The sequence below is a fragment of the Podarcis pityusensis genome, assembly GCF_964106645.2.
Source record: "Podarcis pityusensis genome assembly, chromosome: 17".
Classification (NCBI taxonomy): Eukaryota; Metazoa; Chordata; class Lepidosauria; order Squamata; family Lacertidae; genus Podarcis; species Podarcis pityusensis.
The window spans coordinates 2946254-2962340 of NC_138042.1; the positions used below are offsets into that span (position 1 = coordinate 2946254).

Sequence of the window (16087 nt, forward strand, 5' to 3'; positions counted from 1 at the left end):
ACACCTCCATAAATGTTGGATTTATTCAGTTAAGTACAGAGCATGTACAAGGTTGTCCACTACAGGGTTTTGTGCACCTTCCTCAAAAGCAGAGACTTTTTCAAGTCAGGAAGTAAACTTGAAGTATGCATTTGTAGTGTAATTCCATTAATTTTCCTTCTGTTCTTCCTCCCCTCTCCCTTTTTCTTTTTGTCCTTTTTCATATCTCCGGCTCTTGCAAATGCAGCCCCCAGGGCAAGGCCTTCCGCTCCAAAGTTGAGCTCATTGCCTATTTTGGAAAGGTGGGGGACACCTCTCTGGATCCTAATGATTTCGATTTCACGGTGACTGGACGTGGGAGTCCGTCACGGCGAGAACAGAAGCCTCCGAAGAAACCCAAAATCACTAAAACGGCTGGCACAGGTCGCGGGCGGGGCCGACCAAAGGGCAGCGGCTCTGCCAAGCCCCGAGGAGCTGCCTCGGAAGGTGTGCAAGTGAAGCGGGTGATTGAAAAGAGTTCTGGAAAACTGCTGGTCAAGATGCCTTTGCAGTCCTCTCCAGCAGGAGCCAAGGCAGAAGGCACTGGTGGGGCCACCACCTCCACACAGGTCATGGTGATCAAGCGTCCTGGGCGCAAGCGGAAATCTGAATCGGACCCCCAGGCTGTGCCTAAGAAACGGGGGCGTAAGCCAGGCAGTGGAGCAGCAGTGGTAGTTGCCGAAGCCAAAAAGAAAGCAGTCAAGGAGCCGGTTGTCCAGGCGGTCCGGGAGACAGTGCTGCCCATCAAGAAGCGCAAGACACGTGAGGCTGTTAGCATAGAGATAGCCAAGCCAAGCCCACCTCCTCCAAGCAACACTGGGGAGCGGAGCCCCAAGGGACAGCGAACGGCTGCCAAGAGCCCAGGGCGCCGCAGCAAGGAAAGCAGTCCTAAAGGGCGGGGTGGCAATGCCGTACCAACCTCTGCCCCTTCCTCCTCCCCTGGCAAGAAGGATCAGCACCATCCTCCCCATCAGCCGCCTTCGGAGGCCCAGGGCAGCTCCCCTTCTCAGTCCCCTGAAAGCCCCAAGGACAGCAGGAGCCTTCCAGCTGAGCCCCAGGACTTGAGCAGCAAGAGCTGCAAAGAGGAGAGGGCTCCGGAAAGTGATGGCTGCCCAAAGGAGCCACCTAAGACTCAGCCCAGCGGCACAGCAGTGCCCTACAAACATGAGCGCAAAGACACTGTGTCGTCCTCCGCGGCCTTGCCCCGGCCCACAAACAGGGACGAGGCCGTGGACACCAGGACACCTGTGTCAGAGCGGGTCAGCTGACTTTGAGGGGGGTGAGTGAGCAAGTGAGCGCCAGAGGAAACAAAGAGAGAGACAGGCACTCCCAGCCCCCCATACCCAGATGAGACTCAAGGCAGCTGCTGGGCAGGACTCCCCTTTTCCCCAGAGTGCCCTGGCTTTCAACCATTCAGCTACTCCAAAACTATTATTCCTCTGTTCCAATCCTTCCCCCATTTTCAATACAGACAAGCACAGTGTGGGGTGCAGAGACATGCCTCCCAGAGCTGGAAGCCACTTTGCACTTTTTCTACAGAATGGGGGCACCTCTTCTCTCCCCCCACACCCCCACCAGCCCCTTCTGCCATGCTTTGCTGCATATACTACTGACAAGGCAAGCTGTTTGGCAGGGGAGGGGCAGCTCCAAACTCTGGCCTGTCGCCCTGATCCTGCTTGCCCTCCGTATTACAGAGGCCTGGTGGACAGATTGTGGGGAGGGTGGGCATGTGTGTATTCCACTCCACCTCCCTAGTGCCATGTAATGTAGTTGTCCAGTCTTAGTTGGATTTCTGTAGTTTTCAGTAGGATGTGTGTGTACACACGAGAGAAAGAGATGGGACTGTGGCGTACTGGGGAACCAATATCCCCCTTTTGCCAATTAGACCAGCAGATAGGAAAGTTTTTCTCTCCCCCAAGGACAGTTGTGCTGCTAAGAGACCACTGGGATACTGGGGGCAACTTTGTAAGAATGTCCTCCTTTCCTACGTCTATCCCAAAAGGAGAGGCCTTTTGATTTTGTTGAAGCAATCTGAGTGTGCTGAAGCGTGTACGTGTGTGCGTGTGCTTGTCATATGCTAAGAGTTAAAATGAGATGTTCTTCCAGTTCTTGTCAATGATGTTAGTTTAGGGAACTGTTTGCACTAATGGAGGCCTTTGCCCACCTTCTGTGAGGCAACGGCATGAAAGTGTGTGCCTGTGTGTATTGGAGCAGGACATTTTGATGGAATTCTGGCTGACCTCTCCACCTTAGTTCTGGGGCAGGAAGGTAGCTGAATGTTTCTAAAACTACCTGATCTTCTGTGCTGGGATTGATATGTGGCAGTGGCTTCACCGAGAAGCCTAGTATTTGTCATTTACAAGGACTTCCTTATGGCTGGCAACCAAGCTCTTCCATGACAGTTGAGCACACCTCACTCCCCAGGGACAGAGAGCTCAGCAGAAGAGTAGTGTACCTTGGGGAGGGGACTTGGTTTCAAATGGATGTCTCCTTTGTTTTGTTTTTCTGTCTGTAGAAGATAGAAGAGGAGGGGTAGGGAAGCATTGACCACTTCAGTGTGCTTATTTTTGTTTTTAACTGCATATGTTGTACAGACAGGATCTGTGCCCCCCTCCATTCTAGGCAGTAGCAAAGTACCCCAAGAACAAGATGGGGGAGTATGGGTCCAAGCCAGCAGTCTGGGCAGGAACTAGAAAGAGTTATCTCTGAAATTGTTGTCACTTTGTGGTGGTGCAAAAGGATTAGAACAAGCCCCATCTTGTTCTGCAGCTCTTTGAGGGCCAAAATAGATATGATTCTGGACCTTCATGATCAGATTTTTATTTATTTATTTTAAAAAAAACAACTTAAAGCCGCAGGAGGCTCTGCTTTTGATCACAGCAGCAGTGCTGAGGAAGAGGGTATTTAACTCTCTCCTTCTCATCCAACCCCTGTGCTGGTTGTCTTTGGTGCATACACACCATACAGTGGTACCTCTGGATGCAAACGGGATCCATTCCAAGCCCTGTTCGCATCCTGAGCAGAACGCAACCTGTGTCTGCGCATGCGCGGGTTGTGATTCGCCACTTCTGCACATGCGCGTGACGTCATTTGAGAGGCTTCGCATGTGTGAGCGGCGAAACCCGAAAGTAACCCATTCCGTTACTTCTGAGTCGCTGCGGAATGCAACCTGAAAATGCTCAACCTGAAGCATATTTAACCCGAGGTACGACTGTACATATAAAGCACATGACTTCCCCAAAGACGCCTGCCCCTAAAAAGAGCCACAATTCCCATCACACTTAACAGGTTAAAGTTCCCAGGATTCTTTTTTTGGGGGGTGCACTTTAAATGTTCAATGTGTACACAGCTTAATTCCCATCCCATCCAAGCTGCTATTTTCCCTGCTTGTGAGGGGATACAGGTACCTGCACAGTACTGTCGTCCGCCCCCCCCCCCCCGCATAAGAGGGGCAGAATTTAGATCAAGAAAATGGCCATGTGGCCAGTATAGCCACCCTCTCCCTCAACACCTCTTTTCCAATAAAAATTGGAGCCTCCTGCAGATTCTTGGAATTAAAAATGTTGAAGGATCTCGCTTTAGGCTCTCTGGAGGCATGCCTATTTTGGGCCCTTAGAGAGAGACCTCAGTGTGGAGACAACTGATTTTTATGTTTCCCCTTCTTGCCTAAATATGCACCAGATAAGTAGAGTAAAATTCCTTCCATGTGTGGCAACTGTCAAAAGACTCCCCCCCCCCCTTGCACTTATTAAGTATAGATAAAGGGTAATGCACTAGTCATAACTGAGAGACTCCAGGTTCATAGTGGGAGGACCAGTTAGGATTGGGACTACCTTCACTGCAACAATTTACTGAATTGCTCATTTTTGCTTGGCTTCCTGCGCTGGCACCACAGTCAAAGCCAAATTTTGATTTTTCTTTTCTTCCCATGTATATAACTCAGCAATTGGCAGAAAGGTTGGGGATGGCTTCTAATTTTTGTTCTTCTGGGAGAAATCCTGTGCTAGTGATTGGACCGAAGTCTGCTGCTAATCACAGACTCTGGAATATACCCACCCACACCCGCTCTAAGGGTAAGGTAACTAGTCTGAAGGCCAGTTCATCATTCACTTGGATGGAAGTGGCTGTCTGAGGATACTGCTGTGGAAACATGGTAGAAAGTACAAGGAACTGGGGGAGAAAATGTATTTGTGATAACTAAAAAGAAACCCCCAACAACTTCTCAAAGGGCTTTTCTTTGATTATTTTTTTTAAAGGCACAAATGGGGTGGGTGGGTGGGTGGGAAATGAACAAGTATTCACCAGGCTATGGGAAACCTGGGGTGGAGAAAATATAGTTCCCTTTGGTCTCAAGTTCTTTGGGGAGGTTTTTTCACCTGAGGCTGCATCTGACAGGTCCAGGATGAATTACTGTCCAGGCTCCAACCTCCAAGTCTGCATGAGAAACCCTCCCTCCTTTACTAATTCTTTTGAGTTATGAAGGGTTTTTCATAAATAGAGAACAGAACTTTGCACTTCACTCCACTCCGGGACTGCCACTGGTTTGACATGTTTTGAATCTGCAGTGCACTGCCCCTGGAAATGAATAATTGCAGCTAAGGTTTCCACAGAAGTATCATGGGTGAAGCAGCTAGGCATTGCCGTCCTGAAAAAAACAGGGCAACCTTGGGACTAAATAATGGGCAGAATAAAAATAGTGGTGGCAGCAACCCTTCCTTTCTCAGAATGGGCCTTCTCTGAAATTCCACTCAGTCCAGCTGATGACTGAGAGTCAGACTGGGTGGTAGCAAATCTGTATTTGCTAAAATGATTGTGTAAGCAGGGGAGAGATAACATGTGGGCACATGTATGTGCCTCTTGCTTTCTCCTTGCACACCCTCTCTCTGGCACATACACTTCTCTGCTCAGCTTTCTTCCCAGCTAAAATCTGATTACATGTTGGATCATATGGGATGGGAGAACAGTGCCTGTGGAGAGGCGGCAAGGGGTTGGTAAGCAGGCCCAGGGTGGGTTCAGGTTCCTCCACCTGCTTCATGTGTGCTATTTTTGCTCTGAAAATTAGACCCACACCTCCTTGTTCTATGCATGGCTGGGGACAGATGTGTTTAAACAAGAAAGTCTGCCACTACCATGTCAGTTTAACCCTGAGAGTGCCCTTGGTCTAAACTTCCTTCAGGTGCAGGCCATTGTTGCATTCCACTACCTTTCTGGGATTCATAACAGCCTCTCTTATGCTGCAAAGTGGAGATCTAGCTTTGCAGGAAACACACCCAGCATTTGGAGCTATCGGGCAGTATGTTTTGCTACCATACCTATGTCTTCTGTAGACTGCCACAGGGAATCAATGTTGCCAACATTAGGCTTTGAAGAGGTCTCTTCGGGCTTTCCTCACTGTTTGGCAGAGACCATTTAGAAAACGTGGCTCTTTCTGTCACAGATAGATGTGACTTCACCTCTGTGTTCCAAAATTATCCCAGCTTCGAAAACATGTACAGGTGGCTGACCTCCCAGCTGCTTCTTACTGTCCAAAAGCAAATTGATTTGTTGAGGCAGGCAATTGCCCTCATGGGAGAAATATTTTATTTCTTTTTGGTTGTTTTTTCATGGAGAGATTGATGCACTTTAAAGTCAAGAGAGAAAAATAGTCTGTCTTCAATGAGCCACAAGCCCATTGCAAACCACATGGTACTGGCAGTGAGGGTAGAAGGGGTTATGAGCCATATGTAGCCAACTGGGGAGACTAAACAAAAGCTACAAATAGAGATCCATATATTTTTTAAAAGAAAGCCTCCGTGTACAACTTAATTGAAGTTAGATGTTTTTGGATAGAAAATGTGTCTAGGGGCAAGTGTACATGTTGGAAGATACCAAGCTAGAACAGCAATACCCAGTTCCACACTAGAAGCACCCCAATGCCTAATCACATACCACTATCTAGGTTTAAAGAGCTTGCAAAACCATGGAGTATCCTGATCCCATGTGTCCACATTCCAGACAAGTGAAAGGATGGCATCTTCATGCCATTATCCTCCTTCTTGGTGTGATGTAGTACTGGAAAAAGAAGAGGGGTAGATTTTTGTCAGTGATGTAAGGCCAAACTTGATGTTGGTGGCAGACCTGGGTTTCTTCCAGACAACTACAAAGTGGCCAGAGCAGGGAGTTTCTTTGCACTGGAGAAACAACAACCCGGAAGAAGGTTATAATCCTGCGTGCCTTTTTCCCTTCTCTCTTTTCTCTCCCTCCCCCCAACTGCTGCAGTTGGCATCTTTCTGCTGCTCCACTTTGCAGTTGTTTTCACATCTGGGTCTTCCACCAAAAATTTAGTTCAGCCCAAAGAAAAAAGATCTTCAAAGTGCAATGAAAAGTTAATAGTGGGGTGTGAAGTAAGTCCTGGCCTCTCCCCATCCCCCACTAACCTAATGATGCTATTGCTGCTGGCTGCTTCTCCCAGAGTGAGTTACACCAGTTGTAGTCTGGCAATCTAGGTCCTCTTATTTACAGGGATAGAGAGTTGTGAGGTCCACCTCTGCTTCCAGCTCTGCCCACTTCCACCCAGCTCAGCCTCAAAGACAAATGTGGATAGTGCCTGGCGTTTGAGAGACTGCGCAAAAGGTTTCTACCTTGTTAGCATTGTGAACCACCCAATGTTTCTGTGTCAAGTGAAAATAAACTTTTCGTCGGTTTCAATTATTATCCAATAATGTGTAGAGTTTAACATTAGGCCTAACTCTTTTGTTTGGGGATTTACTTTCTGTTTGTTTGTTTGTTTGTGTGTATGTGTGTTGTTTTTTTTAAGGCACCCAAGTAGACACAGAAAAAATGTCTAATTTTATATATCTGTATATTGCATTATAAATGAGGGGTTGCTTTTTCCGCTTATTGCACCACTATCAAACAAAAGGACAACAGACCAACAAGCAAGGAATGATATGGTCTGTTGAGAATTTATTATATGTTGCTTCTTGACCATTTTTCTTGGTATTTGATATCATAGGACAAGGGGAAATAAAACTGACCCATCAAACCTGCCTGCCAGTAATTTTTCTCCATTACAGAGCTGAACTGCCTTTTAACCCTGGCTGTTTTCCATTTCTGAAAGGGGGTTTCCTCTCTTGTCTCAAGAGAGGAAAACCAACAAGGTGGTTGAGTATAGCCAACATTTTAATTTTTTTGCACTCCGTCAACTTCTAGGGCAGAGCACTCATTTGGGAAAGGAGGGAGGACATAAGGAGGGACTCCAATTGACCATACAAACCTATATCCCGTTGGACTTGAATCTTAACAAGCACCATTAGCATGATTTGTCTGTGTCAGTTAATGGCCACTTCAGTAGCAAAATAATTTTGCATGATAGCATTGCTGTTTGAAAACTCCTTTTGGTTCTCAGCTGAACCCCCAAGTACTGTTCCTCTAGTCTAGAGCATATCTCTTCCTCCTTACAGAAAACAAAATTCTTGTTAAATTCCACACACAGAGAGGGAGAGCACTCCTCTGGCATCAGGCATGAATTGGCAACACTCCACATACCTCTCCCCTCCCACCAACTGAAAGCATGTCGCACACTCCTTTCCCCCCTCCGTTTAGCAGAAGTCCAGATCTCATTTCCAAAGGCCTTTGGCCGGCACAAGTGCTATGTAATTCTCATCTTGCTTACATGCAGAGGCGGCTCCAGAAAAGGGAGCAAAGAAGGAGTGTCTGGAGGTTGAGCTTTCTTTCTCATACTGCAGTCTTTCCAAACAGAAACAAGTCATTTCACAATCTATATTTTTTAATTCAGACAGCGTGGACAGGGAATTATTCGAGTAGGATTTTGCGCTTCCCGTCTTCCTGGCGCTGCCTATGCTTGCATGACTGATAATCTGGGGGCATTAGATTTGCTTTCTAATAAATAATTGTATATAAAGTCTAAAATGTCCAAGTGCTGGTAGCACCAAGTGCTGGTAGCACCAATGATAACGGGACCCTACTGGCATTCATCAGGTCAAAGGCTGAGTCATTCGAAAGCTTGCTAGCACTTCCCTACCCAGATCTCGCCACATCCCACAAGGGACCCTTAGGAAGAGGGCTGGGTAGGACAGTTTGCTCTCTGCCAACTTCCACCCGCAAGTTGCCAAAATCAGCAATATTCTGAGGTAGTAGCTTAAATCTGCTGTTCTTCCAAAATAAATATATCTAGACAAGTGCAGATGACACTTCTGGTGGGCGGGGAATGAAGACTATTCTTCCGAACTGAAGTAGGGAGAGGGGATTTCTCACTCCGTAGATCAACTTGCATAAGGCTTTCTTCCAATCAAGGGCCCAGAGTTCCTTTTCCAAGCTCTGCAGGTTGGCCGTGTTTGCTGCAGTTGTGTGTAGCTGCACGAGGAGTAGGTGAACAACCTGGAAATATGTCTCATTTGGGGGGGGGGTTCGTTGTGAGTGCAAAAAAACAAACCTGGCAAACTCCCTCCTCAATCGTACTGGGGCAGAGGGAAGGATGGGGGCATTCTCTTCTCCTGCTTCCGTCAATTGACATGCCGCTAACAACAAATCAACTTCCTTCTGCTTCACAACTCAGTAGTGATCACCATATGACCAAATAGTACAAGGACTGTTATTAAATGTATGCTGAGTGCTTGCTACCCTGTACAGCTCTTAATCCTCACGTAGCCGACTCTCTCTCTCTCTCTAGCCAGTGGTGTTTCTTTCTCTTTTGGACTCCTTAATTATTATTTTTAAATTCCGGAGACACAATTTTTTGTTGTGGGGGAGGGAGGTTGTATTTCCCTCCCCCCCATAACCTCTTTTTTTTTTTTTTTTGCGGGGGGAGGTTGCAAAAAAAAACAACAACTGTGGTGTTTGGGACTCTAATTGTGTGTAGGGTTTTATCTCCCCACCCTCACTCCCCCCAACCCTGCGGGGGGGGGGTGTCAAAAAAGGAATGTCGGTGAAAATCTCTGTGTGTGTTTTTTTCTTTATGGTCCACGAGTGTGTATCGTGAACATTTCTGTAAAGTAATTGTTCCAGGCACAAACGCTTTTGAGTGTTTCAGATGTATGTATATATATTTTTAAGGGAGGAAGAGCGTATACTTTACTTTTGTCTTGTCTGTTGGCAGTAGAAAAAGGGGAGGTTAACTGGGGATGTGACAAGCAGAGCGTTTTTAAACAGGCATTCCCAGGGTATTTTGTACAGCTTCTTCTAACAGTCCACCACCATGTGGGCCATGTAGCAAGAGGTGGCTTGATTCCTTCACATGAATATTCATTTGGCTGGGGGTAAATAAACCAGAAGGACCTGGCACCTCAAGGGCAATAAAGGGGAATGCTATGAACCTTTCTGCTAGATTCAGAGGTGCATTTAACATCTTGTCAGAGGGGCTGTATCTAAAGGAGGCCCATTGATTTGTTTTTAACGCCAAATGTTACTAATTCCTATTTCTAGGACAGCAAATATCTAGCCTTAGGGGAATAAAAATGTACCAGGAATCCTCCAGATAGAACTGGGTAGGTGTGGGGATTGACAATTTTAGAAATCAAGTTTAAAATGTTTCATTGTTCACTCCTGTGCTCCCACACCCATACTTCTGGATCGCACCTTGCATTTGGTTGATGTGTTTTTGGGACAATTACTTTTAAGAACTATTGAGTAGATTGTTTAATAAATCTTTAAAATGGATTGCTCTTTTTGTAGGTTTTGTGTACAGCCAAAAATAAAAAAAGACTGAAAGCACTGACTATATTTAAAAAAGGAAAAAAAGAAATTTATTAAATGAAAATTTGTATTATTTCAGTAAGAAAATAACAAAATCCGTCTGAATGTACATGTATATGTTTAAAGAAATCCACCAACTCCCTCCCTACCCTTGTATCCTATTTATTATATAAAACGTTTGCCTTACAAGAAAGCAGTCCTTTCTTTATGGGTGTTTCTATCTTATTTTGGTTGTTAAAACAAGCAACTTGATTTATCCCCCCCTTCCAATAAAGATACAGTGACAACTGCATTTTTATATATGTAAGGTCACTTAAAAGAAACAAATTCTATTTTTTATGTTAAAAAGAAAGGTTCAGGCCCAGTCTCAGCACTCAGCATGCATTCTACACAGTAATCTAGTTGCATCTCATGTTGGTAAGTACTGTATTCTGTGCTAGAATTGGATTATAAACCTATGTAAATGTTACAGATTTGTTTGAGCCTTTCATTACCAAGGTAGAACTGTTCTGCCCTGCCATTAAAATATAATATTTTTTTCTCTGTTGTGGATGAGGATGTCTTTTAGTTGGTTGCAAAGCGGCCTCTTGTTTGTGCCAGTTTATACTGATGCAGGAGTACATTGCTTCAGGGATTTATATTCTGCTTTTCAAAACATTGTTCCCAAGTTTGAGTTACATAGAACTTTGGACTGAGCAGAAAGGCAGTCTTGACCAGAGAACACACCAGAATACTTATAAACACAGAATTTGTCACTTTCAGGAAGATCTCTTTCAAATGGCACAAAATGATGACTATTTCCAGACTCAAAACAATACACTGACACGAAGAGGGCTTGTACTGTTAATTATATTATATTCCTTTGCAAAGGCATAGCAAACAGTGTCTTATTTCTTGTTATAGGAAGTCTCTCTTTAGGGAAATGGTTCTCAGGTTAGTCTCTAAGATGTGATAGCAGATGGAGTCATAAAACAATTGTGGTGTTGTAGCCAAGTGTGTCAGTGGAGTCCTTGCTGCACTATCAAGTGTTCATGGGTAGCAATTTGAGAAATCATGCCCCAGGGTTTGTTAGTTCAGTTAGACTGCTTCACAGGACCAGCCCAATGCATTTTGCTGCCTTAGGCAGAGGATGTCCCCCCTCCCCAAATCCCGCCCCCCAAGCCAACTGAACTGAAAGTTGAATCTTACTTCAACAGCCTTAGCATCTGAGAACAGCAGACCATTTCCTGGAAAATTGCAAAATCCACCACCACCCATTTTGCTACTCACAAAGAGGGTGGCAAAATAAATTTAATTCAGTTCAGCTCTAGCATTGTCCTTCAGGGAAGCTTGTCTTGTACTCTTGATTAAAATAACTGGATAAGAAACCTTAGGAATCCCTTGAACACAGTTTGGAAAACCACTGCCTTAGACCAATGCACAGCCCAATCAGAACACCAGGTATGGAAAACAATTTTCATTTTTGAAAACTTGCAATGTTTTTAATATTTCCCACATCCGTAAGGACTACCCACCAGCTATTACATTCCAGAATTTATCTACCTTGGCCTACCATGGTGGGTGGCGGTGGGGGCACTGCAGAACAGCTGTTTACCCAACAAAACGTTAACTGTGAGTGTGCGTGTGTGAGAGGGAGAGAGAAACTGTGAACATGGAAGCACCCAGTAGTGGGAGCAAGAGGTGGTTTTGCACCACTATCCCAGCAACAGTGTCAAACCCCCCCCCCCCATGTGCAGGCCTGTATTTTACTTTTATTTTTTGCTAAAGAATATATAGGTGAAATTAAAGGAGTCATCTCAGGTATACCACCAGAGTGGTGACGAACATACCTCCCTTATGATATCTCCCCCACTTTTTTAACCCCTCAACTGATTATCAGATTCAGAATTATCTGTGGTTTAGTAAGATGGGAATACACTTGAATGTATGGATGGCCAACATGATGCCCTCCAGCTGTTCCTGGGCTACAGCTCCAATAATCCATGAGCAGAGGCCATGGTGGTTGGAGGCTGCTGGAGGTTGGAGTCCAACAGCATATGGAGAGCATCATGTTGGCATCCCTACTTTAACAAATACTAGTATTCATAACCTGACTGAGGGTTAGAAGTCCCCATGGTCTATGGGTGGATAACAGCTCTAAAATAAAATTATTACAGTCAAATCTCAGTTGTCTAACATAATCCGTTCCAGAAGCCCGTTCGGCTTCCGAAATGGAGCCTAAACGTTCCAAAATGGAGGCGTTTGGGGACTGAGGTTTGACTGTATACAGGGGTTGCCAACCTTTTTTGTCTAGTGGACACATTTTGGATTTGGGGAGTGCTTCGGTGCCAGTCACAAAATGGCTCCCATGGAGAGCACAGCATAACACAAAAAGAGAGAGACCACACCAGACAACCTTATGTTTGTCATAGGAAGTTACCTGTGTCCTGATTGTGGTGATCACAGAATACTGATTACACACAGAGATGGTGTTGCTGCAACATTCCTCATTTTCAGTAAAAAATAAATGAAGTGGCCATATTACACTTACTCTCATTTCACATGAAATGTTTAGAAGGTACCTGCATACTTTGTCCCATAATTTCCTTTCTAGGAGGGTTAGAAGCTGTGTTTTTTAAAAATGAAAGATAATGATGATTATTTATACCCCTCCTTTTTCCTTGACTCAAGGCAACTTACAGAAAAAATAATAATTAAAAAACAAATAAACATTAATAGAATTAAAGCTATATACATATATAAAATCTACTAACACCTACCAGTAATTACAACAAAAACAAAAGCCTGTTGGAATAAGAAGGGCTTCACCTGTTGGTGGAAGGACAGCAAAGAGGGAGCTAGTCTGGCTTCTCTCGGGAGAGAGCTCCAAAGTTATCTGGGAGCAGCTGCTGCCAAGGAGGCCCTCTCCCAAATCCCCACCAAGCGTGCCTGTGAGGGTGGCAGGACCAAGGGAAGGGCCTCCCCAAAGATCTCAAATCCTGGGCAGGTTTGCATGAGGGAATAGGGTCTTTCAGATAGCTTGGACCTAAGCCATATAGGGCTGTGTAGGTCATAAGCAGAACTTTGAATTGTGCCTGGAAACAGACTGGAAGCCACTGGAGCTGTTGTGACAAGAGACTGACAAGAGTTGTCTGCTCCCCATAATTAACCCAGTCAGCAATCTGGCTGCAGCTCTTACAGCTAGTTGAATTTTCTGAGCACTTTTCAAAGGCAGCTCCACATAGAGCATGTTATAGTAATCCAAACGGGATGTAACTAAGATGTGTGTCACAGTGGCAAGGAACTGGCATAGGTGGTACACTAGCTTTGACTCTGCAAATGCAAATGGCTACTGCAGAGACCTGGGCTTCCATGCTCAGGGCTGAGTCCAGGAGCACACTCAAATTGCAAACCTGTGTCTTCAGGGGGAGTGTTACATCATCCAGCACAGGCTGAACCCCTATTCCGTGTGTTGCTTTCCAACTGACCATTACTGATGACAGACAGACACTGATTTAGAACCAAGACAGCTTCCTTGGGTTTAGGTGGAAAGGATAAATAGATGTGGTGTGAAGGCGCCATGCAGCAATGCTGCTGACATGAGCACACCATGATCTCCCTTTTGCCAACTCATTTTGAAAAGAATAGTCCTCAGAAGTTTTGCAAAGCACCATGGCAGATCACAGGCAGTCTCTTCTTGCCAAAGCAAATGTCAGGGTTCAACAGTCACAGGTGATAAGTTAGACAGTCACTAAGTGCCTTATGCCGTCTACTGTATGCCAGCACCTAGCCCCAAGTGGCTCTGAGGATGGGCAAAATTCTTGTCACTCTAAAGGACAGTTTCTGAAACATACAATCAAGTGATCATGACTAAGGAGTGCCTTTCCATGGCAAAGATAATGCTTCCCTCCTCAGTTGGCCAGACATCCTGTCCCATGCCCATGCCTGGCTAGGGTAGCAACAGCCCCACAGAGGATGTGCTGTCAGAAACATGGTTTGGTGTGAGAGGGTAGCCTGTCCGTCATTTAACTGCACCAGACTATCTTCATTTGGGTCACCCAAACATGCACACATGCAGAATTGTCAAATGTGCCCTGCTAAAGAGGGTTGGTTACTTCCATGGCTCTGTTAAAGGTGCAGTGTATGACACTTCTGAACTTTTATAGGCATGTGATTCCTCAGTGCACTTCAGTACACTATGGCATATTAATCACAACCCTAGCCTGATAAGAATGTTTTTGAAATTGCATTCTCCAGTTCTTGCTAGCTAACCAGCAAGGTAACCTTACGGCTTGCTAGTAATCCTGAACCTTTGCTGCTATTCCATTTCTTCTGACTCCTGTGTCTCTGTTACTGTTCAGAGATGCTGCTATTGCTGTGGGCAAGGGCAGAAACTCTCTGGGGCAGGTAAGCAAAGTGAAGTGACCACCTCAGGCAACAGGTCCACCAGGGCAGCCAATCCCCATGTCAATTTTCTTTGCCACCCCTGCTTGTCCCTGATGTAGACCCTTCCTTCCCTGGTGGAGAGTGGGAAGCACCATTTTGGGTTTTTTTTTAAATAATATTTATTAAAATTTCAAAGGATACAAAAATTACACAAAAACAAAAAATAAAAATACAGAAAGTAAAAATACAAAAAGTAAAAATACAAGAAAATAAAAAAATACAGAAAAAAGAATAAAGAAAAAACAAAACAAATTCATTTATTTTCAGATCCTTAACTGTCATTACCTTCTTTCTTAGACCTCCTCCTCCTCCCTTCCTTTGTATTCTAGTTATTAATTATCCCAGCAAATCCTTTCCTTTCCATGTTTCATAAAATTCTATCATTACATTACCCTCGACTAATTTAATCCTAACTTTCTATAATAAAATAAACCTTAAAGTTTAAAACTTAAGTCTTAACCTTACCAGCTTCTTGTGATCATAATATTCTTTCATAATTCTTTATGCATCTTTACTAAAGCCAGGTAATTTCTTCCAACATTTTTCTATCCTTCATCAACTTTGTAAAACATTCTAATAATAAAGAAAAAAAAAGAGAGAAAGATATAGACAAGTCCAATCTTTATCCAACGTCCCTTCCTCCTGGTTCCGGGATTTGTCAGTCCTTATCCATCAGTCTAACCCGGTGACCTTATGTCCGAGGCCCTCAGGTCACTTCCATGGCCCTTCCGCGGCTCTTCTTCATACTTATAACTGTAATTTCCCTTATCTCCTCGTGATAACTCCAGCTTGACAGTGTCTCTTGCTCATGGTAACTCCAACTTAATAATGTTTTTAACCCTTCTCATCAGATCAGATCCTTTTCCGTATTCATCACTGCATTCCATGTAGTATTTAAAAGCATGTTTCGAGGGCCCTCCAAAGTTGAGAGCCCCCACAGTCCCAAACATATCGCTGCCCATTGCCATATTTAAAAAGTCCAGACATCCCAACATAGGGGGGTCAATCCAGCCCCCCATTTCCAAGCCACACCAAACTTTCCCTTTCCAGATCTGGCTTTTTCCAAGTTCATTTATCCAGTCCAAAGGATCATACTCTTGTTGGGTCTGTTCTGTCAAATCACACTCCTGATTTAATGCCACAAGCTCCTGTTCTGTCAAAACACCCTCCTGGTTTGAATCCTGAGTGGGCTCCACATATTTTCCCACAGTCTGGTCAAGACATTCCACTGCCTGTTTAAGATTTCTAGTCGAAATGGCCATCCGGTTCACCTTATCATGTAATTCTTCCAGTAGAGCATTTGTTTTGTAAAAAACGCAGACCAAAGCTTCTGAAAACATTGTCCTGCACAATCAGACCCTTTCCCACGGTTATTTTGTAACAGCTGTCAGTTTCCTCAAGTTAGTTACAGTTTCAAAAGCTCCCCCTAGGGGGAAGACTTATATTTATTTTTGCTACAGTTTCCCCCCCTTTTTTTTTCTCTCCAAAATACTTAAGATACTTTGTCCATGTATATTCCTTTAAAATGCGAAAGGGAACAGTGGAATCACAAATTTTCTCTTCTTTTAGCTGTCTGTAAAAAAAAAACAATTATCTTGATAAACTTACGTCAGTCCTGACACCCCCGCTCCAGGATCAGGACGGAGGAAATTAACTTCCTTTTGTGATTACTTCAAATAGTCCAAAAAAAATTTAAAATGTTGAAATCCACTCTTTTAAAAATGATTTTCTGGGCTCTAGTGTAACTTGCCTTTGCTTTGTTCTATTTACAAAAGAACGGAAGGGTGACTTCCTGTTTAGCCCTTCCCGCTCCGTATCAAATTCAATATATTTTTTTATAGTCCGATTCTGTCCTTTTCACAAATCTTTATTTGATATCCCATTTGTTCGAATTCTAAGTACTCACGGGTGTTTGTTTTAAAGTCCAAATTGTCCCAGGAAAGAAGGCAGC

General features: G+C 44.4%; 1 protein-coding gene and 1 long non-coding RNA gene across 4 annotated transcripts in view; one reads left to right on the forward strand and one right to left on the reverse strand.

The window, feature by feature from the left end:
- MECP2 (methyl-CpG binding protein 2) overlaps positions 1 to 10254 on the forward strand; it is a 94903-nt gene extending 84649 nt beyond the window's left edge. For all 3 annotated transcript variants that reach the window (XM_080987324.1, XM_080987322.1, XM_080987323.1), the window contains exon 3: positions 227 to 10254. In XM_080987324.1, coding sequence (XP_080843450.1) covers positions 227 to 1286 — 1060 coding nt within the window. In that variant the 3' untranslated portion in view covers positions 1287 to 10254. The remainder of the gene's footprint in view (positions 1 to 226) is intronic.
- LOC308466536 overlaps positions 1 to 16087 on the reverse strand; it is a 47481-nt gene that overhangs the window by 28547 nt on the left and 2847 nt on the right. The window lies entirely within an intron of this gene.